Source organism: Ooceraea biroi, chromosome 3, assembly GCF_003672135.1.
Source record: "Ooceraea biroi isolate clonal line C1 chromosome 3, Obir_v5.4, whole genome shotgun sequence".
Taxonomy (NCBI): Eukaryota; Metazoa; Arthropoda; class Insecta; order Hymenoptera; family Formicidae; genus Ooceraea; species Ooceraea biroi.
In genome coordinates, this window is record NC_039508.1 from 2541152 (window position 1) to 2563703 (window position 22552).

Consider the following 22552-nt stretch of genomic DNA (forward strand, 5'->3'; position numbering starts at 1 on the left):
ATAAAATATAAAAATCTGGTTTTTTACAAAAATGTGACTTAACTCTGTCTATCTTTGAGGCACTGATATATAGAATTGATAAATATTTTTCTGATGGTTTCTGAAACGTTTTTTTGCCGAAAAAGAAACGTTTCTCCTAACGTTTTTTCGTTGGACATTTTTCTCTTAAATAAACGTTTCAATAAAATGGTTATGAAACGTTACGGCAAAACGTTTATGAAACGGTTTTGAAACCAATGTGTGCTGCCTGGGACACTGCTCATTACAGAAACGTGTTACTATATATTCAACAAAAATTATATTACGAAGCAATCTTATTATGGATATGTTGGTTTTAGTGGATAATATCTTCCAGAATCCGTCTTATAAGACGAAAATTAGGCGTTTTACGTCTCACTTGCCTCCCCCTGCTGCCGCGATACTGCAGCGTACATTTACCGCTTACATTATGCGCACATAGCGCACGATTGCGCCCCGCTTTCTTGTCTAATGCGACAAATGATCAATCTACTTGCCATATACGTCGTAATTTACGTGCAATAAGACTTACCACGCGAAAAAGATCCATAATTCGGACAGCGAATACACGTTCCGTGCGCCAAGCTTCGAGCCGGAGAAACTATACCGATTCAATTCAAATGCGCAGTACTACGCATGGTGGAAGTAACAAGGTGTGCTACTGCGCAGACATTTCTACTGACCAACAAGAGAGCGTGACAAGAGTCCGCCATCTTGAATAATTTAAGTGAATTAAAAAAAAGATTCGGATAAGAAAAGGATTAAATAAAAGATCTTTTGTGTGTACTTATGGTAAATATATTTTTTTAAATAAAATACAGGGTGTCCCAGACCTACCGTATCACCGGTTAATGGTAGATTCCTGAGGTGATTCTGAGACGAATATTACTCTTGCAAAATGTCGAGGGTGGCGTAGTTTCGGCGCTACGAAGGGTTGTAGTTATCCTATCCTTGTGTAGAATTTTCCCGCGTTCAGCGACGGTGGGTCGAAGGGGTCCCGCGCATCGCGCACACTTCAATTTGAACAGCCGCGAAAAATTAAGATCAAATTGAAGTGTGCGCGATGCGCGGGACCCCTTCGACCCACCGTCGCTGAACGCGGGAAAATTCTACACAAGGATAGGATAAATACAACCCCTCGTAGCGCCGACACTACGTCACCCTCGACATTTTGCAAGAGGAATATTCGTCTCAGAATCACCTCAGGAATCTACCATTAACCGGTGATACGGTAGGTCTGGGACACCCTGTATAGGTAGTATCTCACGTAAAAATGACCGATCTTTATATTGCGAGGTCTTAAAATGTTGAGAACAAACCCGAGCTAGATAAAGAAATTTTAAACAATGTATTTTATTATATTCTATTATATTTAATTTGTTAAATTCCATTTACCACCTTTCAATATTGCATATATACATACCGTTCTTTGCATTGACATTTTCTTTGCAAAGTCTTTTCTACTGCGCAATCATTTTTTCATTTTTTGGAAATGAAAAATACCTAACATGTTTATTATTTCGTGACGTGTTTTTACACTGTTTAAACGAACACGACGGCATCGTGCGATGTGCGAGACTCTGAAACAGTGCATAACCTGTGTCGTGACACTTTCGTTTACATTTATTATCGCGTTGCTATTGGTTGCTATTTGCAAAATGGCGACAACTTGGTGCTGCGCGGAACGTGACGAAATTCGTCCGAGGTAATAGCACACCTTGTTACTTCCACCATGGTACTACGTGAGTCGTACGAAAGTCAAACCGCACGAGTCAAGCGAGTGTCGCAGCACTACGCGAGTCGTTGCCCCGTCCGTTTCACCAATATGGCGGCCGCTGGGGAACCTAACCTGGATTTCCTCGATCGTGATAACCTAAAACCGGAGAAAGCGCAATTGACAGGTAGCGACTAGTGACACGGAGTCTGACAGTTTTGCGGGGTAATACTTAAGGAGACGGGCTTCCTCACCGATTTCCTTCTAACTTTGCAATATCGTTTATTTTGATGAGAAAATACGATTGCGAGAAGGAAAATCGTCGCTCTCAACTAGAAAGAAAGTTATCACCTACTGAAAAATGACAGTTTCGGGGTTAGGAAATCTGTCATATCGGCGGTCTACGGGCGTAGCGCACACTGACCGAGCATGCGCGGTGACGTTAAAGTGCGCGGAATTAGAAATGTTGCGTGATTGTCGCTATCCAATAGGTTTTGAATTCATGTGAAGCGAGGTCCCACGCAAAGCAAAGTTCTACATTGTAACTTCCACGCAGTACTTTTGGTCGCCTGAAAGTTTTGTTACATTTTTTATGTGGAAGAGTACTAAGTGACGGGCGAAGCCCGTCTCCTCGTGCTCTTCCACCCAAGCATATACTTTCCCAGTATAAAAAATTAATAATATTAAAGTAAGAGAGTTTATACTGGGAAAGTATATGCTTGGGTGGAAAAGCACGAGGAGACGGGCTTCGCCCGTCACCTAGTACTCTTCCACATAAAAAATATAACAAAACTTTGAGGTGACCAAAAGTACTCTGTGGAAGTTACAATGTAGAACCTTGCTTTGCGTGGAACCTCGCTTCACATGAATTGAAGACCTATTTGGAATCGTACTAATTGTACTTCCAATGCAAATTAGTACGATTCCAAATAGGTCTTCAATTCATGTGAAGCAAGGTCCCACGCAAAGCAAAGTTCTACATTGTAACTTCCACGCAGTACTTTTGGTCGCCTGAAAGTTTTGTTACATTTTTTATGTGGAAGAGTACTAAGTGACGGGCGAAGCCCGTCTCTTCGTGCTCTTCCACCCAAGCATATACTTCCCCAGTATAAAAAATTAATAATATTAAAGTAAGAGAGTTTATACTGGGAAAGTATATGCTTGGGTGGAAGAGCACGAGGAGACGGGCTTCGCCCGTCACCTAGTACTCTTCCACATAAAAAATATAACAAAACTTTGAGGTGACCAAAAGTACTCTGTGGAAGTTACAATGTAGAACCTTGCTTTGCGTGGAACCTCGCTTCACATGAATTGAAGACCTATTTGGAATCGTACTAATTGTACTTCCAATGCAAATTAGTACGATTCCAAATAGGTCTTCAATTCATGTGAAGCAAGGTCCCACGCAAAGCAAAGTTCTACATTGTAACTTCCACGCAGTACTTTTGGTCGCCTGAAAGTTTTGTTACATTTTTTATGTGGAAGAGTACTAAGTGACGGGCGAAGCCCGTCTCCTCGTGCTCTTCCACCCAAGCATATACTTCCCCAGTATAAAAAATTAATAATATTAAAGTAAGAGAGTTTATACTGGGAAAGTATATGCTTGGGTGGAAGAGCACGAGGAGACGGGCTTCGCCCGTCACCTAGTACTCTTCCACATAAAAAATATAACAAAACTTTGAGGTGACCAAAAGTACTCTGTGGAAGTTACAATGTAGAACCTTGCTTTGCGTGGAACCTCGCTTCACATGAATTAACAGATAACAGATTAGGGTAGATTAGATTAGTAGCAAATAATTTTTAGTACGATAAATTAAATGATTTGTTAATAACTTACTTATTGGATAGCGACAATCACGCAACATTTCTAATTCCGCGCACTTTAACGTCACCGCGCATGCTCGGTCAGTGTGCTCTACGCCCGTAGACCGCCGGTATGACAGTTTTCCTAACCCCGAAACTGTCATTTTTCAGTAGGTGATAACTTTCTTCCTAGTTGAGAACGACGATTTTCCTTCTCGCAATCGTATTTTCTCATCAAAATAAACGATATTGCAAAGTTAGAAGGAAATCGGTGAGGAAGCCCGTCTCCTTAAGTATTACCGCATTACCTTCGTGGTGATCCCGTGAACTAATCTTGCGCATGATGTCGCGTTTGTAAATTGAAGATGTGTCGGAGGTTGACGCGTTCATCAGTAACTACACCCTGGTCGACCCGGAGATCTACCAGCTTTGGGTCGACGGGCGTTCCTGCGAGTTTATTAGGCAAAGGCAATGCTTGTTCTTTTCGTCACGTATTCTTATGTGGACCCATTGATTTTAAAATGATGGGTATTTCTTTAGCTAGCGATGCGGTCAACATTCTGCATCAGCGGGGGATCTGTCAGCAGACGAACGCACCGCTCGAGCTAGTCGCATCCGACATACACGATCACTATCGCACCTATGCTCTGTTGGAGAAGCTGCTGCATACTCCTACTGAGCTAGCTAGCGAACAATTGGCCTTTCGGATAGAACCACAAACTAGTCAGATGCTTATAGAAATGTAAGGGGAAGAACGTGAGCTGTCGACTGCTCTATTCCAAAGTAAACACTATTCCGAATGATTCTCTATCCTAGGTATCACCTAGGAGTTTGACGATGTCGTTGTACGCGAATTGCTAGGGAAGAAGATAACGTCCAAGAGCAGGAAGGACATGGACGAAGTGGCGGAGAAGATGGGATCACCTTGAAGAGTTGTCGAAGACAGTACGATAATGTGAAAAGGGTATTCAAAATTGTCGAAGACTTGCCAGGGTCCCTAGTGGCAAACATCAAACAGCATTTCCTGCTCTCCGGAGATCTCGCCAAGTATGATGCATGACACTACAAGAATTGTGTTATTTACGTGATGTAATGTTAATCAAGCACTCTTTTATTGTTACGCGTTAGACGATACGCAGCGGTGGTGTTTATAGCTTGTCTGCGCCTCGAAATGAACAAGAGGAAACTGCAATTCCTGACGTTTCCCGACCTGTACCATTGCGCCAACAGCATGATGGCCTCCTGGACGTACCGCTGCGTCGGTTCCGAGTACTTCGACACAGACTTGGACAGGGAACAAGTGACAGGAATAGTTTTGTATCGCCGAGTAATTTCTACCTTGCAGAATCATGTTCTTTCATGTATGAACTGTAATCGTGTATGAATTGGGCGAATCTAATGAGCAAGTGTCCGTCCACTTGGTCATTGAAGCAGACATTTACCAAGAAGAGTCTTTCGTCCTCCACATGGTTAACGGCTTTAGGATCACTCAATTCCACTATCTTCCGTGCCTCGAAGCATTTACGGGTGTAGAAGCTCGGCTTCTTAACTCGTCTGCAACAGAAAGAGACACTTGCACTATTTGTTTTGGGTTAACTCACTGATCGAGCACGAAATTCGCGTGAAAACCAATATCATCACAAACGTGAAACGCGTATTACAATTAACTAAATTGCACTCAAAAATGTTGACATTTAACGTATCGTAGAGGTTGAGTGAACACGTGTCACTGCTCCTACAGTTTCATACGCGTCACATCGAGAATTTGCCGTAATCAATAACGTGTACCACGTGTTATCATGAAAATTAAGTAGAGCCACACGTTTCACGAGCTCCGAGTGAACGATATCTACACAGTTTTGTACTGCAACTTGTTGGAATGCTCACATTACCATGGCATAGTCCATTATTGATTTTCCTGCTACCGAATAACCCCAAACAGATAAGCGTGCCTGCCTCGATATCGGCAGGAAGAACCGAATGACGAAAGACGAAAATATGTACAGAAAGAATCATGCAAATTTCACGCCTTTCGCATCCTCGACAATTTTATACCACTCGTGTTTGATTCGCAGACATGCCTGTCTCTGTCGTTATGCATAATACGACACGAAACATTGACATTAGAATACATAGACGGAGCCTTCTCAGAGGGGAAGCTGATAAATGCGGTAAGGGGGGTAGTGCATGAACTTCGGGTAATTCCGTGGTTAGCGGTTCGGTTATGTTCGGCGTTGCATGACAATTCCATCGGCATCAGCAATTCGCAATGAGATTTTTATGGAAATGTTTGAAGAACATTTATTTTTGACAAATCGCGAACGCTATTTTAATAATTTTATATATATGTATTAAATAATAAATGGGAATAAAAGTGTTTTTTGCTTTATGAAGCTAAACCGTATCTAGAATGTGTAAAAATTTGCAAAAAGAGAAACACTTTGAAAGGTAAATAAAGTTGAGAACTGTTGATCTAAATACGCATATATATAAAGAAATTCAATAGAATATAAAATACAATATAGAACACACATACTTGTAAATTTATTTATTTATTATTTTTATTATTTTACAACTGTAAATATAACTATATAATAAAATAATTGGCGTCATACCTGTTTCATTATTATTTGATAATAATGTAAATCAAGTCAACAAACCATTTAGTTCGCTTTACTTACTCAATAAAATTACATATAATTTCTTATTAACATAACTATAACCTAATCTAGGTTTCAAATAATTTACTTACAAGTGGAATGAAAACTTTCTGTTTGCAACTTTTTCTTTTTCTAATTGTTCAGAATTTTTATTATTTATACGTTTATTGCAGCCAAATACACAAAACTCATGTCACTGATAGAAATCCAAAAGGTCATAATCACTTTAGATATCAATACAATAAGCACAAGCACAACATGTGAGCAGGAGCTCCGTTAACCGAACCATTAGCCGAACGTTAGCCGAACGTAACCGAATTCGACCGAAGTTCATGCAGTTCCCCCTTACCGCGAATATCAGGCTCCCCCTCACCTTCTTCGATAGCTAAGGCTCCGTCTATGTATTCTAATGTCAATGACACGAAAATATTAAAAATAACTTTCATAGCTTTGCAAGTCTACTCGTGCTTTCAGTAGAATATGCTAAAATAAAGATTTGTTGTTTGAACCATGGAGACACCTCATTTCCAATTCAAATCACTAGCTGGACTTCAAAATTTGAAGTTCAAATAACGTATAATTTTATGAATTTTGGCAAGTATATGCATGATGTGTGATTCCAATCCGCATGAATTATGTTTCTAGTGCGAAGAAAATTCCCTAGACCGGCCGGAGGGAGAAAGTCTCCGCGCAGTGTCGCATCCGCGAAAAAGTAGCACGCGATGGAAAGCGTAAATATTTACATCTCTTGAGAGTGTTCGTCGGAGCATTTTTTTTATTTCTTAATCATGATAGACGGGAACATCTCGATGGAGGAGGACACGGAATTACGGGACCTGGTGGTGCAGACCTTGGAGACTAATGGAGTTCTCGCCAAAATACGGGTGCGTCCTGGGGATGCTATATTGTGAAAAAAAAAATCGGTTCCTCCGTAGGTTAGGCGCGTGTTTTCGGTGCAAATCTGTGAATAAACGGCCGCCGATTCACCGTCCCCCTTATCACTGTCGCATTATCACGCGTCTTTTGTGATGTTCGCAGGCGGAACTCAGGGCGAACGTGTTCCTGACACTCGAGGAACAGGATTCGGTGATGGTAGGTATCTTGCCCAGCGTGCCGCAACGACGTGCAACAAGGACGCTTCCTGTTTACAATTCTTTGTGCTCGATCGGTCGTGACGACTATCTCATGCGTGCCAAATGAGTAACCAGCTATCTCCATCTGGGAATAACTCCGTGGTGTAGTCATACTTGGTCATCCATTGTATCTGTATTTCACAAAGAAATTTGCATTATTTTTAATGACTATATTGCGTGATCGATATAGGATACTTCGCAAAAGTAAATTCATGGTTAATGTGGAAAGTAAACTCTGTGTGTAACATACAACTGTGAAATGCAGATTTATGTGCCCTGATTCTCGTTAGACTTCAGTTAATTATATTTTACTCATTCAAATCTATAAGAATATAAATCTGTAAGAAGTAAAAAAGATAGAAAAGAAGGGATGTCTTGTAAGCACAAGAGTGTAATCTAACAGATTCCAAATGAATGTTTCAGAATCCTGAACCGCTTCTCAACAAAACTGTAAAGCAGTACCTGTCCAATTCAGAAGGAAAATTATTGTTTTCCTTGGTTAGGGAGTTCCTAGAATACTTTGGTCTTGAATACACGATATCCGTATATGATCCAGAAACGTACTTTGGCAAGGAATATAATTACATAGGAAGAAATAAGTTGTGCGAGGAACTGGGTATTGATTCGACTGAGCCGTTACTGGGAGAGATTCTGAAAAACAGCATCAACGGTGCCTTTAATAGTTCTCAGAAGGTATCGCGTTAAATCGAGTCAATCGTTAATCTAATCAGATGTAATGTAATGCAGTTAAGGAGAACGGAAGAAAATGTATACCTTGCGTCTTTCCTTGTAGAGCAAAACTAATGACAGACACGATGAAACGGACGAAGCCTCAACGAACTTCGCGAACGCGACGTTCGAAGTCTCGGTCCCGAAAATGATCCACAATGAATCTGTGTCGTCGTCGTCGAATGACAACGACCTCTCCGAGAAGTTAGAGAGCATTTCCGAGCAAAGCCCGAAAGTTTCAATAAACGTGACAATAACGGACAAGAAATGCAAAGATCCACCGGTCGTCGCTGACGTTACAGCGGATACGTCGGGTTGTGATAAGCGTCAATCCTCTCTCAGGGAGAATACAACAGAACATGATGGAATTGAAGGTAACGGGAATAATAACGTAATTTTTGATAAGAGTACTGCGAGCCCATACGATGTCCGCACGAACGACCTGGCGCAGGAGACTGATAGTAATGTTACTTCTAATCAAACGAGTCCACTAAACAAATCCGAGTCTCTAATTAAGTTTGACGAATCTATAGTAATTGACGCGCGAGCAAATCAAAACAAAGATGTACTAACTAAGCAAAACAGTATAAATAGCTTGGAGTTAAGCATAGAGAATAACGTACAAAATAAGAAGCCGGTTAACGTGGGAGGCAACTTCGGGAAAACTATATACTTCGACGAGATTATCGTCGGCGGCGAGCGAAAGAACGTCAATACGATGGGCGACGCCGAACCCTTTCTGGAGGGCTTGCCAGCGATAAATCAAAATTCTATATTCGGCGATTTGCCGCCGCTCAATGGCAAAAAGGCCAATATTAACGATTTGAAACAGTTGATGGATATTGGTCTTGGTAAGTAATCGAAATGTAATCAAATTAATGCAGTACAAATATGTTTCTTTCTCTTTTTTTTTGGTACGATTTTGTGCGATGTGCGAAGTGCGCTGAAGCAGTGCATGTTTTTACAGCCACTGATGGTATAGATAATTACGAAGAGGACTTTGTGTCATCCGCGTCTGGCAGCGCGAACGAGCAAAGCCCCTCGAAGGAACCGGATAAAACGGGCAGCCCTCTCAAATTGCGAACGAAGAAGGAGGAGACGCCTCAAAGCGCTCGCACCGAGAACCTGAGCGAGGATATTGAAGAGGTAGACGAAATATTGAGCAGTACTTCCTGCGTGAGTAAACTGAACCTGACTTAACACGACCAGCGACACGAGGCGGCCTCAGTTGCGACCGCACGCGACACTTCCCTCTCGTATGTATACATAAAATCGTTATATTTTAGCTCGAAGATACGAATACGGATAAGAATATATCAAACTTTACGACGGGTATTACCGCGGATTACATATAGAAGAACTTTTCACTCGTGTCACTCTTATACAGATTCTCTCCGTGAGAAAATTAGACAACTAGAAAAAAAATTAATCTCTCCTGTACGTAACAACTCGACGAGATCGAGATATCCTACCGCTGGAGCATCCTCCCGGGATGTCTGCGCCAATTATCATGAGAATTCAGGAACATCAGAACGTTGAAAATTCATAGTTTCTGATAAGGGCACTGCCAACCTTGTGGCTCAATACTTATATAAGTTGCGCTGCAAAGAAAAGAGAAAAAAGCAAAAAAAAAAATAAAATAAAAAAGGAAAAGACGTAGAAGGAAAATGTCTGAATGGATATTTCGATACACGATAGATGATGCGATATTTTTATACATGAAACGGTTCGTAAAAATGAGCGACGCTTCGAGACTGTCCATAGCTCATGGTAACAATAGTATACTCGAATAAACATCATTAATCTATCTCACAGATTTTCCCCGAGATATTACACAATGAAAAAAAGCAATACGATTAATCAAGACGCTGTTGTTAATAAGCATGCAATATGTATTTTTTATAATCCGTTGTATAAACATTGTTTCTCGCCATTGATTACGATGTCGACTCGATTAAAGGGCGAATAAGTGTATGGAGAATTCTATTAAATTATTGCTATATTAATGTAAATTTGCAATATATTTTTAAAGTTTTTATCTCAGAGGACAACACTAACAATATGTAATATATAAAAATAAACTTATTTAATTTTATTCAACTTCAGACAGACTACCTTCTACGTTGTAATGTAAAACTATGCCTAGTATTATTACTCTTACAAGCAAACTACACAAGTGTTATGATAATTTGAATATTAGGGAAATATGAAGATTACAGTTACTGCTTGTTAGTAACTTAACTTAGTCATATGTCTCTCCTTTTTTAGAATATGTCTTTCTATTAGCGTTTTGATGTGTTTACTAAAAAGTACGTTTAATTTTATGACTGAACATTGTCCATTACCTCATTTATATAAAGTTACTGATATAGTGTTGTAACAATATCAGGAAATCGTCCGTCTAGATATGGATTGCCTAAAAAGATCCATCAAATTATTTTTTCGAACATAATGGTGCTAAGTGTTTGAAGCTAAAGTTATTTATGAAAGTTAACGTTATCTAAGGAAAAAAAAAAGAATTAGGTGCTTATATATTTTCTTGCATCCACGATTCATAGAAAATTATGATTAGCGAAAGCTGTAGGAGACTAGGATATTAATTTTTGGGTAATCCAACTCATAAAAAAAAGGAATGGAAAAGGGAAATACTTAATGTGGATATTTTACGCTCTCATATAAGATGCAATAACTAAGTACAACTCGAAGTGGATCAACTAGATGCTTGACAAATCAAAATCCTTTTATAAGAAGTATATAGCCAGCCAGAATTTTTCATTGACAGATAGACTATGTTACAATTACTACCGATATTAGAAACTACGGTTCGAAAGAAGAAATTCCGTCGCTCGATGACATTTGAATTGGCTAACGTTCGCTACGCTCGTCATTCAGCTGAAGAAAGATAATTAAAAACAAGATCATTTGCTACGATCGGATATTTACTTCAGATTTTATCATATGCTGGGATGCATGTAATTATTTTGCTAAATATTCATACTCGTGAATTTACAAATTCACGGTTCAACGGAACCGCGAGACCCTGCGGGGCAAGTACTCGTACTTATTTTTAAAAATCACGTACGTGCATACGTAGTAACGGAATCGCTTAATTCGAACTACCGTTTGTCTTGATATACGCAAACCTTGGGGAAAAAAGAAAAAAAGAACAGGTGTGTTCCTGGCTAATCAGCGTGGTTACATTTCTATTATCGACACAGTAGTTTTACAATATTCAGGACTGCATTTGAACATTCCTATGCTCTATAGAATCTAGAACATAGATACATTCCATTGTTACTAAGATAGTCATACTTTCGTTGCATCGTTACCATTAGCAAGCACGTTTATACGAAATAAGTATTTCTCAGTGTAGACTAAGGGAATAATTTATGTAAGGAGCATTTTGTTGCACAGATATATATGACTGCAGGTTTTACTTGACTTTCCGGAGTTAACAGAAAGCTTTTGCCTTCAACCGGGGGTAACCGGGGTTGATTGCAGGGTAACGCGCGGACATTTCTATTTAGGAGAGGTACTATTACTTTAAAGACTTTGTTCAGCTATAAGATGATAACTTTAACACGCTGCTTTGTGTATTTTATTTTTTCGTTTTAAAGAATGTAGGACCGTTTTTCCGCGATTGACTCGTACAACTTCTTATACGCGACATGTATGTATCCTAGAGAAACGCATGGGACACGGTTATTCGTTCGAGAGATGATTGAGATGCAAATTGTCTGTCTCGTACTCCGCAACGCTTTTGAATTTGTATTTACTCGTATTCGAGGATGATCGAGACTTTCTTTTTTTTATATATTGTTTGACACAGATTTTACCAGAGGAACATATCTGAATGCAAATAATACATTAAATCGAGTAATAATTTATTGTATTATATGAAACATATGTACATATGACACAGTGGTGTTTAAATGCACATATTCACGAAGTAAAAAAATTCGATATTTTCGGTATAGGTAATCATAGCTCATAGCTACTCATATAATCCACAGTTTGAAATTTACAAATGAGCTATTAAGTAATAATGGTAATAATAATGAGGATAATAATAATAATGACGATAATAATATCTGCTTTACGATACTTCTCCACACAGTCGCAGATAATTATTTTGTAACCACGTTGAAACATTGGTAGCTATACCGTGCCTTTTTAGTATGTATGAGAAATAATTATAAAGAATGCAAATAAAAATACTGTGGAATTGTGGGTTTTACGAAAAAAACACCTATGTTACTTATTTATGATTTTTGAGTATGATACAATGATATGTACTCTCTCATGTATATGTTATTTATTTTATAAAGATTTTTCTCTTTTGCAATGTGGTCGCCTACTTTTTTTTCATTACTTTCAACCTCCGTATCGTGCACGGCATTATTCTCCATTATTCTCGCTAATAATAATGGAAACGTTTCTTTACCATAGGCAGCATCAACAAAGGTATTTATTACTATGCTATACTATATAACAGATGTAATATGTATCGTAATAAACAATTGAGCTTCTGCACTTTTTTTCAAATTGTAGATAGCGTTATTATCTTACGTACACTTTAATTGTATCATACGTAATTTATGGTAGTATACAAAAATGTATTAAATTTCTTGAATCGGAAAATCTAAAGGTTTGTTGTATCGGTTAAAATTATGATAATGTATATCACCATTCATATAAAAAAAAAAACAAATATATCTGTATATAACTATGATGAACATTATATCCTTTGATTGCGCCATTGAATTACAAAACGGATAACAGGTAACAATGTATTTCCATGAATTTTTGTATTTACATTCTGTTGCGCTCCCTCTGGAGCCGTTCACTGTACGTCTTTGATACAAGATTAAACGAGTCCATGTATCGATCCATGCACATTGCTATGCATTTCTGTAAAATAAATTACCCAATGAACAAAGTTAAAGTACGCAAGAATCATTAATCTACAAATTAAGTGTGAACCAACGAAAAATTAAAAGAGGTGATATGAATTTAATTATTATAGAATGTGTATGAAAAATGTTTAAACTTTCAATTAACAAAACACATGGTGATGAAGATTAATAAAAATCTCGGATTGCAGTTGATCGCACAAAATAATATACGGAATATACGTCAGGCAGGGTTTTATTTGAACAAAAGCGTCATTAGTAGTCGATCCATTAATAGACTTTTACTAACCTTTCCGTTGTACGCAATAGAAATATATATTCTGCAAAATTCTTAGTTTATAATCTTTAAAGCATATAACTGGACTTTTAGAGAGCTTTTCAATCGGTTATAATCTCAATAAGAAAAACTCGAATATTCCAAGAATCGTAAGCCTTAGAAAAGGTTCTCGTCGCAAATTTGAGGTTATATCGGGCGTAATGGAGAGCTTACCTGTTCCGAGCTATCCAGCGAGGTACCCGGCTTGCCTATGCATTTTTTGAAGCACTTTTCCGTGATTTTCTGCAAATACGCGTAAGAACGTGTAACATTCAGTCAGCCGAGAGATGATATTTAGAGCGACCGTTGTGTAACGATACCGTGAGCAGTTCCTGGGCATTGGCGACCGCTATTTGCTGCTTCACTTGCTGCATTAACTCATCTCGCTGCGAGCCGGTCAGATTTCCCGCGGCCAATGCCTCCATGTTTTTGAAATCCGGGAATTGCGTGTATGCGGCGATAAAAATTAAATCTACAAAATCCTATTGTTTCTCCCACGGGGCCACCCTAACCTCGCCGGTTGTGAGACACGTGAAGCTTACCGCAAGCCTCCCTTCCACGGGACGCGACCAATCTTCAGTCGCGGCGCTTTCACGCGGCTGGAAACTTCCACGCGATTGGTTGATAATTCCACGTACACTGCGTTTTTGAAAGTATCTCGGATGTTTTGCTACATTTTTTCTATAGCATTTATAGTTGATTGTATGTACTAATCGATTGAATGTAAGTAAGAGTGTGCGTCAATTAGAGAAAAAGGTATCTCAGATATTTATTAATAAGATATGTAAATGTATCTATAAAAAGAGAAAGTACTCCGCGGTGAGTTATCAGAATCGATAATAAAGATACGTGAGACAAGAAAAATGGTAAGGAGAGCGAAAACAAAGTCGAAGACTGAAAAGGTAACGATAAATATTCGTAATCACGGTACTATTGTATGTTATATTGGTACATACATCTTTTTATTATTGCAGATATTGAAAACATCGGAATCACAGTTTCGCGAAAAGGAGAGACAAATAATAGTCGATAAATTGCGACAAATAACGGTATCTCACGCATATAATAATCCGAATAATTCGGGTAAGAGTCTTTTAACCGTGTAAACGTATACTCATTGAGTTATTACTTTGCGTATTAAATACATTAAGATGCCATTTGTTTATAGATCGTTCGGTGCTACCTTGTGCAAGTAACATAGCGCAAACATCTCCAAGAGGAAACTCTCGGTTAGTTCACGCAAACAATCCTGGCAGTAATGTTGCGTACGAGGATTACACATGCTATCGTTGTAAACATTTTCTTGAACCACGTAACTTGTCTTTACCGTTTTGTGAGACTAAGCCTGCCTTCATCGGACGATGCGAGGTTGAGTTGAATTTCGTTCAAGCCATAGTCTGGCTGAAATCCACCATTGCCTCCGTGTCTCAAGTATCAGTCGAACAATTGCAACAGATATTTAACAGACAATGGAATGCACCTGATGGTAAGTACTCTTAAAATGTGTGTGTGTGTGTGTGTGTGCGCGCGTGTGCCTGTGGATTTCTCATATGTCAGAAGAAAGATTCACAAGTGTACGGGAGAACCAATTGTGATATTAATTCGTAGCGTTAAATTCTTCAGTTATTTCTAATTGGTCATGTGATGCACCTCAAGAAACAATTCGTCAGTCACGCTCCATTTTGGAAGATGTGCAAAGCGAGACACTTAACATTGCGCCAACGGACAATTCAAGCGACTTGCTCGTGGATGACACCTTCATGTCAGAGATATGTACGAATTATACCGCAGAAAATGAAGGAAAAAACGATTCTTCGTCCTGTGTAATTCCGGAAACAGACGAGGAATATTCATCGAGTTTGAAAGATCTATTTCAAAGCTCTTGTGCGTTCAGTTACGCGTCCGATGGTCAAACGGAGATGGAACTTGAGGAAGACGCGGGATGTTCAGTGAATCTTATATCGAAAAGTCACATCGGAACAAATAAAGAAGCTGTTGACGAAGTGAATGCCTATTTCGCTGAGGGACAGCATGTCGATGCTTCAAGTAACCGTAAATCCGTTTCATTATCCAGGAATGAATCTATCAAATCGACTCTCGCCTTGGACTACTACAGCGGAGAGTCATTAATAGCGGAGAGTCAGTGCAGTTTGGTTGACAAGTTCCCTTTGACGCCTGGCTGCAATTCTAACGATCTTGTCATAACTCAAATTGACGCTCTCTCTCAGATCAGCAACGTGACAGTTTGCCAGGAAAGTATCACTAATTATCTGACCGATGAAATACGACTGATGTCCCCAAACGTCTACGATGATGATACCTTCGGGTTTCGAATCGACGATGTCGGCTGCAGTGCGCGGATGAACAAAGTAACTCTGGAAAATCTGAGGAACGACAGTGCGTACAGCACCGATGCACTTAATTACGAAATCACGGCAAGGTGTACTGACGACGAGTGCACGTCGAGGACCGACACCGAATTTCATTCCAAATTGCAGTCTTGCAAAAGGGAGACTATCACGCACAAACATGTTGCAAACTCTCTGTCTGTACTACGACCGAGAAAAACGTATAAGAGACGATCTTCCTCTTTGCCAGAAAAATATGAACCGAAATGTTTAAAGAACTCGTCGAGGGAAGAGGGAGTAGGGGTGGAAGGATCGATTTCTGCTAATTGGTTGAATTTCACTCTGGAGTCGCTGAACGTCGAACACGTAATTATCGAATCGCTCAAGGTAATTGTCTTGGTGCTCTGCGACGAGAGAACGGCGAGCGATTATGTAACGCGAAGATGCTGGAAGGATACTCTGGAAGAGGAAGCTGTGAATGCGGCGCTTAATGTGTCTGACATTCTTATAATGGAGAGGAAACCCAACATATGCGCAAGAGAAATCATGACGGCGATAATCGAATCTTTGCACGAGATTCTAACATGTAAACGATTATATCAGGTGCATATCTCTTATTATTATAAATATTACATAAAATAAAAGATTACGTAAGATATTAAATAAAAAATAAATTACATAAAATAAGCAGTCAACAGCACATTTTGAGAATCCAAAAGATAAAGTAATTATAAATAAAATAAATGCAAATATAAATACACATGCATAAATGAACCATTGTATTACAATAAATAATATCTTTTCTAGACACCCATGTTGATGTATCGCGTGCAAATAATTTTGCAATTGTGTAATTCATTATCAATTTGCGTCGGGATAATCGATCATTTGATTTTAGTAAAATTAAAATCGTTCCAGTCTGCACTGATTAGGCACACAAGAAATATTTGGCAGAACAGTTCTGCCGAACATGCCGTGATAAATCAGTTGCATCTTTTGTTTTACGCGCTAAATATCGCGATACAAAAATATCGCATAATCGTACCGAGAGATCAAGAATCCCGAATTACGAAAAACACGATACCTCATGTCGCAGATTTATGGAAAAGGCATTATATCAGTATCGATGACCTTGAATGTATGAGCTTGAATCTGGATATTAAGAGGACGCGATGGTTAAATGAATTGGAAAATTTTACAGCAGTATCTATGAGAAATTATGTAGAATTCGCCGAAAAATCACGGTCTCTGTTCCACATGCTTACATCGTAATAATATACTTGCGTAATATAATTATAATGTAATATAATTAATATATTTCATACTTAAGTCATAATAAGTATGTACAAATGAAGTTATTTAGTTATCCTATGTTTGGAAGTTTAGTTAATCTATTTTGTGTAGCAATACGCACATTATTCTCAATATTCAAAGGCAATAAAACTTTTATTTTGCTATCCTTATTATTGCATTACTATATTTCTATAGTAAAATATTAAAAAATAATAATATTAGACTAACTATTAGATTCTTAGTATGATACGAAGCGGATATATTGGAATGTGTAGAATTAAATTGATCTTCTATTTCTATGGAATGTTTGATGGGCCATCCACATAAAGACTGCGGGTTCTCTGGCATCGAAATGAAAGCAATATCTACTAAACTCTGCAACGGACATATCTCTGTACAGTTTGGTAATAATAAAGGAATCGTTATGCCACCAACGCCGGTGTAATAATTGATCTAAAATAATTCAATTTCTCTGTTAAAAATGAAGGATGTCAAAATATGTTTTAATATGCGTATATCTAAATAAAATAATATAATAATAAATGTATTGACAACTTGGGCAAAATAATTATAAAAAAGAAAAGAAAATTATATAATTATAAATAGTGTAAGAAATCATATCTTTAATTATACAAATTAAATAAATTAAATTAATATAAATTAAATCTTTAATAAATATAATTATAAGTAGTGAAAGAAATCATATCTTTCTTTTATTATTATATATTGAGAAACAAAAAATTTGTACCTTCATTCCATAAATTTTTGTCTCGTTATCGAAGTACAGTTCGAAGATTAACGCAGCCGCTTCATTGGGAATGTGAGGCGACCAGGAATCGAGATTCTTCAAAACTCCGATGATGTTTCTTTGGTCACCGCTATACAGCAATATTTTTCGTTCTTTCGGTATATCGCCTGCTTTATATTTCAGCGAATTACCGATAATTTCTCCTAAAAGAGTTCCGCCATTAAGCTGCCTTTGTAAAGAGTTTGCCGACAGGAGATCGTATTCTAATAAAGTCACATTGTACATTGCACCGTCGGGAAATATATCAATCGCCCAATTGGGTAATAATTCATTTCGATCAACCTGACAAAAATTATTATATAGATATAGTTGTAGATGTGTGTGTATCTACATTAATTTTAATATATTAATTAATATATTAATCTAATTCTTAATTTCAAGATTTTATGTACACGTGGTTTTTGGAATGATACATATAACACTTGTTACCAAGAAAATCTCTCAAATGATAATTTAATTAAATTAATTTAATTAATTAAATTTTACTTTCGCAGACTTACCATTGTTTCTAAAGTAGCATACAAAAGAGCCACTTCTGATGGCGTGCTAATGTTTCTTTTAGTATACTGAGAAAGATAATCAAATAAAGATTGATGCTGTGCTATTATCTTTTGCACCTCAATTGTTTGCAACATTTGGTCCATCTGTGAAAGAAAATTTGGGCATAGAGTTCCCAGCATCAATGTGTCCTCTTTCAATTCCAGATAGTCTGCAAGAACTTGTGGCTATTAAGGCTATGTAAGGAAATAAGCTAAAGTTTTTTTTATAGAAAAGTTGTTAAAAATTTAGATATGTTTAAATCTCTCAATAAGCCTTAATAGTTATTAATCGATTTTGTACTCATTATTATGCGCTATAATCTTTCTTATAAAATAATGTTTTTATAAAAGTGTACGTAAAAAAGATAGTTATGTAAACCATCAAACGTGTTCTGACTGTTGAAACTTAAAAACAATTATACTGCAAATTTTATTAAAGAAAGACGATTCCATCTATATGCTAACCAGTTGGTATCGGCTGCCAGTTGAAATCCTCCATCCACATTTGTTCCTCCGAAGGGGGCCACAAACCCGCGTTAACAAGCTGAGCCGATAATATTGATAAGGCATATTCCGTTGTGCGCGTCTTCATAACATCTAACATAAACATGTCGCCTAGAAATTCATTGTAGATCTCGCGCAAATGCACCCCAAGATTGTACATATTGAGGTGCGCCTCCTGCATAGTGGTAAAATTTATTTGTGACAATGAATAATTTATTGGATTGTAACATATATTCGTTATTAAAGACACTCGAAAAACGAAACAAATATATATGTTACAATACCTTGAGGTAAACAAATATATATGTTACTATACCTTGAGGTAAACAAGCAAACTTATGCCGAATTTATCTCAAATTAATGAATCAATATTAAATCAATATTATTCAATTAATTTACGCATAAACGGAATTAATGTAGGATTAATGTTGTACGTACCTTCGGCATGCTCATTGCGGCGGAGGTAAAATATTCATACGATAAAGTTTGCGGTATGCTGGTCTCGTTCTGCTTTGCATAATCTGCATCATTCTCTTCCGGTGCATATAACTTGTGTGCGAACAACTATATGAAGCATATCAAGCATATTCAACGTTTTTTTTTCTCATATTTGACAAATACAACGAAGTAAAACAGTTATATGTATACTTACAACGTGTACCAATTTCAATTCCGGTGCGGCCAAACTAGGAATTATCCAGACGCATGATGCGAGTGTGATGAGGGCGAATGAACGCAACCCGTTCATTTTCAGCGTCCCTTTTCCTTCGGAAGACCGATATTGGCAGTTCTTCAATTTTAACAATGATTATAAGCAACGATAATCGGGAATACACTGGAAGTAATTGAGAATAGACAAACGAACAGACTAAGCTGCAATAGTTTTTGCCGATATTTGCAATAACAGAAATAAAAATATTGATTATGTAACAAAAGCAGAGGAAATGGAATCTTCATGATTGTTCTTTGTTGTTACGTATCCATAAATAAAATTACTATTTTCGTTATGTTATTATATAACAGACTTATGTAACCGAGTTTTAATTATGTCACAGAAAAACACGAAGCGCGATAAGGGTTTTCCTCATTCTGTCCACATCCTCAGATTATGGTTGGATGCAGGCTCTTAAAGGGTAAGTAACCACTATAAGTAACCACTTGCGTCCTCATCTGGCTGATAAACGGCAGAGTTGTGTTATCAAAGTGCACAGTCAGTTGAGATGTACGCGATAATGATAAGCAAACACATAATGTTGTACCTTCTTTGCATTATTCTTTATTGCAATTATAATTATTTATTATTGCATTATAATTGCGAATTTATTTAAGACTCATTATATAATATAATAACATAACAATCGTTATTTATCATTATATGACAATCATGACCATCATCACGGTCACTACTGTCAGTCGCTGAGAAGAATTCGAAAATAGGATTGAAATAATAATTTACATATTTACTCCGAATAAATTATAGAAACACGCACCGAATATAATCGCGTTAATCAAGATCCTAATTTGCCCATTTTTGTTGGAAAAAGTACATTTATTGAATTATAAAACAACTGAAATGAGCTAATCAGAGCCCGAAACGGTTGAGGTAAATGGACGGTAAATAGATTAACACAGGGAAGAGGAATTAATAATCTAATAATTATATTTGGATTATCGTTGATAAGGTTTTTAACGCGTTTAGAATGAGAAGCCTGAAATTAATATTGAAGTATTATAAAACGGAAAAAACCTTACCGAAAGAGAAATATAATCGAAGTTAAAATATAATTGAAGTAAGCCTAAATTTAAGATAATTAATGTCTGAAAAAATTTTTATTTGGACTCACCATCTACTTTTTCATAAATCCATTATTTGGACAGTACTGCAAAATACCTATCTTTCGATTATTCGCGTTTCATCTTCTCGGAGAAACTGAACTGCAACTGAACTGAAATGCAACAACGAACAATGCAATTTGCAGATACCTTACCTCTCTCCCTCTTCTCCTCAGCATATTATTCTTTCGGAGGGTGATTAGCTCACCCGAGAGATAGACAGGTAAATATTTGGGATTGCATTCTGCAAATGAACGTTAAACCAATTTAGTTAACGCTCAGTTTGTGAGAAATTCGCTTTTTCGAATTTAATATAGAACAATAGAAACACAATAAAATACATTAAAGAAAAAACAATTTGTATGTTTCACGCAAATATGGCTCTTTGCTTTCCAAAAAAATATATTGGATAAAATAAGAAAATATTATGAAATCTTGTAAAAATACTATTTTTATAAGAAAACATATAATAAAAATTGATAACATATAGTAACTGTCTGAACATTTTAAAATATAAATAAAATTTTATACTATATTTCTAGTTCAAATAGAAATTTTAATTATTTCGAAAATTAAGAGATCAAGATATCTTATCTGTAACCAACATATGTATGCGTAGTACGTAGGTAATCCATGCATGTCATACTTGTGATACATGCAACATACCATGTATAATAAGCGTGTAAAAAGGCACGATTCGCGACGATGCATGTTAATTACGCTTTGGTAATGATATTGCTGCGTCGCAGTATATAGTATTACAGTCTTATGAGATCTAATAATGCAAGATTTGTTCCAGGATATCTTGTCATTAATAATTAGATCCTCTTACGATAACGCGGTTTGCGCGTTTCAACTATGTGTATCTTTTATTTGCATCGTTGACGAAAGAGCATTGTCTCACTGAATGTTATCTCTGTTTTAGCTTGTATAAATTATGTACATTGCGTATGTTGCATCACACAATTGTTGATATTGATACTCTTAGGATTGATTAAAATTGATTAGAACAGAAAAGAGAGCATTAAAAGGAAATTATATAGACGCATTTATTTAATCGAGTGCTGTAATATGAACTTATACAAAAAACATGTAAAACAATCTAAGTAATAGTTAATAATTTGCCAAGAAATATATAATAATGATATATGTGTTTAAATGATAATGAAAGAATGTGTGTGTGCGCGCGCATACATGCAGATTGTTATACAACAGTATAACAACATTGTTCATGTAACGTGTAGCTGGTTTAATGAACGATGTCATTATCAGAAGCAAGGAGAGAGAGAGAGAAAGAGGGAGAAGTAGGAAAAGCAAATAGAAGTAGGAATAGCACAATCATCAATAAAGATTGCTTTGTCAGACATCCTTGGCTTGCATGATTTTTAGTAGAAAATTCTTTTGCAAATTATTCGTAAACTTTTAGATTAAAGACACTTTTTTCCTGTAAAAAAGGGTAAATCCCCATGTAGTAGATTTATATGTATCAAGTGATATTGTAAATTAAAAAATCATTTACGATTATAAAATCATGTTATGTCGTGCAATTTCGACGTGATTGCTTTATCCAACGAATCGTTATCTCAAACAAAATTATTATGATTTATGGTTTTTCTCTTCTATACGGATTTATAAAGCACACGTGAATTTTACAGCGAATCACGTGTATACTTATCTACATCCTTTAAGGCATTTAATTGCGGTCTGTGGATCATTCTTGTATTTGCGATTGCGTGTTTAAAAATGCGCCGTTGTAAATGTACAATATGTTTCAAAAAATTAATTTTTCTTTTTTGTTACGTGTTTTCGTAAATCTGCAAAAACAGATATCTGAAACTAATAAAAGTCAGATTTAAAGTATATATCAAATTATTTAACGTAAGTTATATCCTTCATAATGAAGGGCAGATTTTTTCAATTAATTGTATTAGACGCACACAG

At 36.9% G+C, this 22552-nt stretch overlaps 6 protein-coding genes and 1 long non-coding RNA gene across 17 annotated transcripts; 3 read left to right on the top strand and 4 right to left on the bottom strand.

The window, feature by feature from the left end:
• Window positions 1–1369: 1369 nt before the first annotated feature.
• Window positions 1370–3928, bottom strand: LOC113561715. Of its 2 annotated transcripts, none has more exons than XR_003406387.1 (2): window positions 3844–3928; window positions 1370–1891 (listed from the first exon to the last, which is right to left on the bottom strand). It is a non-coding gene; the product is annotated as an uncharacterized LOC113561715 (long non-coding RNA). The 2 variants fall into 2 exon arrangements; XR_003406388.1 differs by lacking the exon at window positions 3844–3928 and adding an exon at window positions 1987–2019.
• LOC105281325 (acidic fibroblast growth factor intracellular-binding protein) lies at window positions 3546–4487 on the top strand. Of its 2 annotated transcripts, XM_011342460.3 has the most exons (3): window positions 3546–4003; window positions 4076–4277; window positions 4352–4487. In XM_011342460.3, the coding sequence occupies exons 1-3, from the start codon at window positions 3901–3903 to the stop codon at window positions 4368–4370; spliced, it is 324 nt and encodes a 107-aa protein (XP_011340762.1). In that variant the 5' UTR covers window positions 3546–3900; the 3' UTR covers window positions 4371–4487. The 2 variants fall into 2 exon arrangements, with proteins under 2 accessions (XP_011340762.1, XP_019887872.1); XM_020032313.2 differs by having other exon boundaries at window positions 3597–4277.
• Window positions 4488–4627: 140 nt separating this feature from the next.
• LOC113561714 lies at window positions 4628–6061 on the bottom strand. Of its 2 annotated transcripts, XM_026968620.1 has the most exons (3): window positions 5423–6061; window positions 4978–5089; window positions 4628–4869 (listed from the first exon to the last, which is right to left on the bottom strand). In XM_026968620.1, exons 1-3 carry the CDS (start codon window positions 5440–5442, stop codon window positions 4684–4686), a joined length of 318 nt encoding a protein of 105 aa, XP_026824421.1. In that variant the 5' UTR covers window positions 5443–6061; the 3' UTR covers window positions 4628–4683. The 2 variants fall into 2 exon arrangements, with proteins under 2 accessions (XP_026824421.1, XP_026824422.1); XM_026968621.1 differs by having other exon boundaries at window positions 4864–5089.
• A 798-nt stretch (window positions 6062–6859) lies between these two features.
• Window positions 6860–11213, top strand: LOC105281337. Its single transcript, XM_011342479.3, has 6 exons — window positions 6860–7079; window positions 7234–7287; window positions 7752–8021; window positions 8122–8908; window positions 9025–9233; window positions 9344–11213. Exons 1-6 carry the CDS (start codon window positions 6984–6986, stop codon window positions 9410–9412), a joined length of 1485 nt encoding a protein of 494 aa, XP_011340781.1. The 5' UTR covers window positions 6860–6983; the 3' UTR covers window positions 9413–11213.
• On the bottom strand, window positions 7234–13743 carry LOC105281336 (mitochondrial import inner membrane translocase subunit Tim13). 5 transcript variants are annotated; one of them, XM_026968623.1, is made up of 5 exons: window positions 13607–13743; window positions 13461–13529; window positions 12874–12968; window positions 10403–10473; window positions 7234–7459 (listed from the first exon to the last, which is right to left on the bottom strand). In XM_026968623.1, the coding sequence occupies exons 1-4, from the start codon at window positions 13709–13711 to the stop codon at window positions 10443–10445; spliced, it is 300 nt and encodes a 99-aa protein (XP_026824424.1). In that variant the 5' UTR covers window positions 13712–13743; the 3' UTR covers window positions 7234–7459; window positions 10403–10442. The 5 variants fall into 5 exon arrangements, 4 of the variants coding, with proteins under 4 accessions (XP_026824424.1, XP_026824425.1, XP_026824423.1 ...); XR_003406385.1 differs by lacking the exon at window positions 7234–7459 and adding an exon at window positions 13260–13290 and having other exon boundaries at window positions 10129–10473; XM_026968624.1 differs by lacking the exon at window positions 10403–10473.
• A 325-nt stretch (window positions 13744–14068) lies between these two features.
• Window positions 14069–17097, top strand: LOC105281334. 3 transcript variants are annotated; one of them, XM_011342475.3, is made up of 5 exons: window positions 14069–14188; window positions 14261–14369; window positions 14455–14772; window positions 14895–16237; window positions 16442–17097. In XM_011342475.3, exons 1-5 carry the CDS (start codon window positions 14150–14152, stop codon window positions 16904–16906), a joined length of 2274 nt encoding a protein of 757 aa, XP_011340777.2. In that variant the 5' UTR covers window positions 14069–14149; the 3' UTR covers window positions 16907–17097. The 3 variants fall into 3 exon arrangements, with proteins under 3 accessions (XP_011340777.2, XP_011340775.2, XP_011340776.2); XM_011342473.3 differs by having other exon boundaries at window positions 14124–14369; XM_011342474.3 differs by having other exon boundaries at window positions 14124–14369; window positions 14910–16237.
• On the bottom strand, window positions 17050–20726 carry LOC113561713 (venom acid phosphatase Acph-1-like). Of its 2 annotated transcripts, XM_026968617.1 has the most exons (7): window positions 20623–20726; window positions 19431–19568; window positions 19217–19342; window positions 18740–18953; window positions 18236–18444; window positions 17676–18017; window positions 17050–17380 (listed from the first exon to the last, which is right to left on the bottom strand). In XM_026968617.1, exons 1-7 carry the CDS (start codon window positions 20623–20625, stop codon window positions 17117–17119), a joined length of 1296 nt encoding a protein of 431 aa, XP_026824418.1. In that variant the 5' UTR covers window positions 20626–20726; the 3' UTR covers window positions 17050–17116. The 2 variants fall into 2 exon arrangements, with proteins under 2 accessions (XP_026824418.1, XP_026824419.1); XM_026968618.1 differs by lacking the exon at window positions 20623–20726 and having other exon boundaries at window positions 19431–19614.
• Between the last annotated feature and the right edge of the window lie 1826 nt (window positions 20727–22552).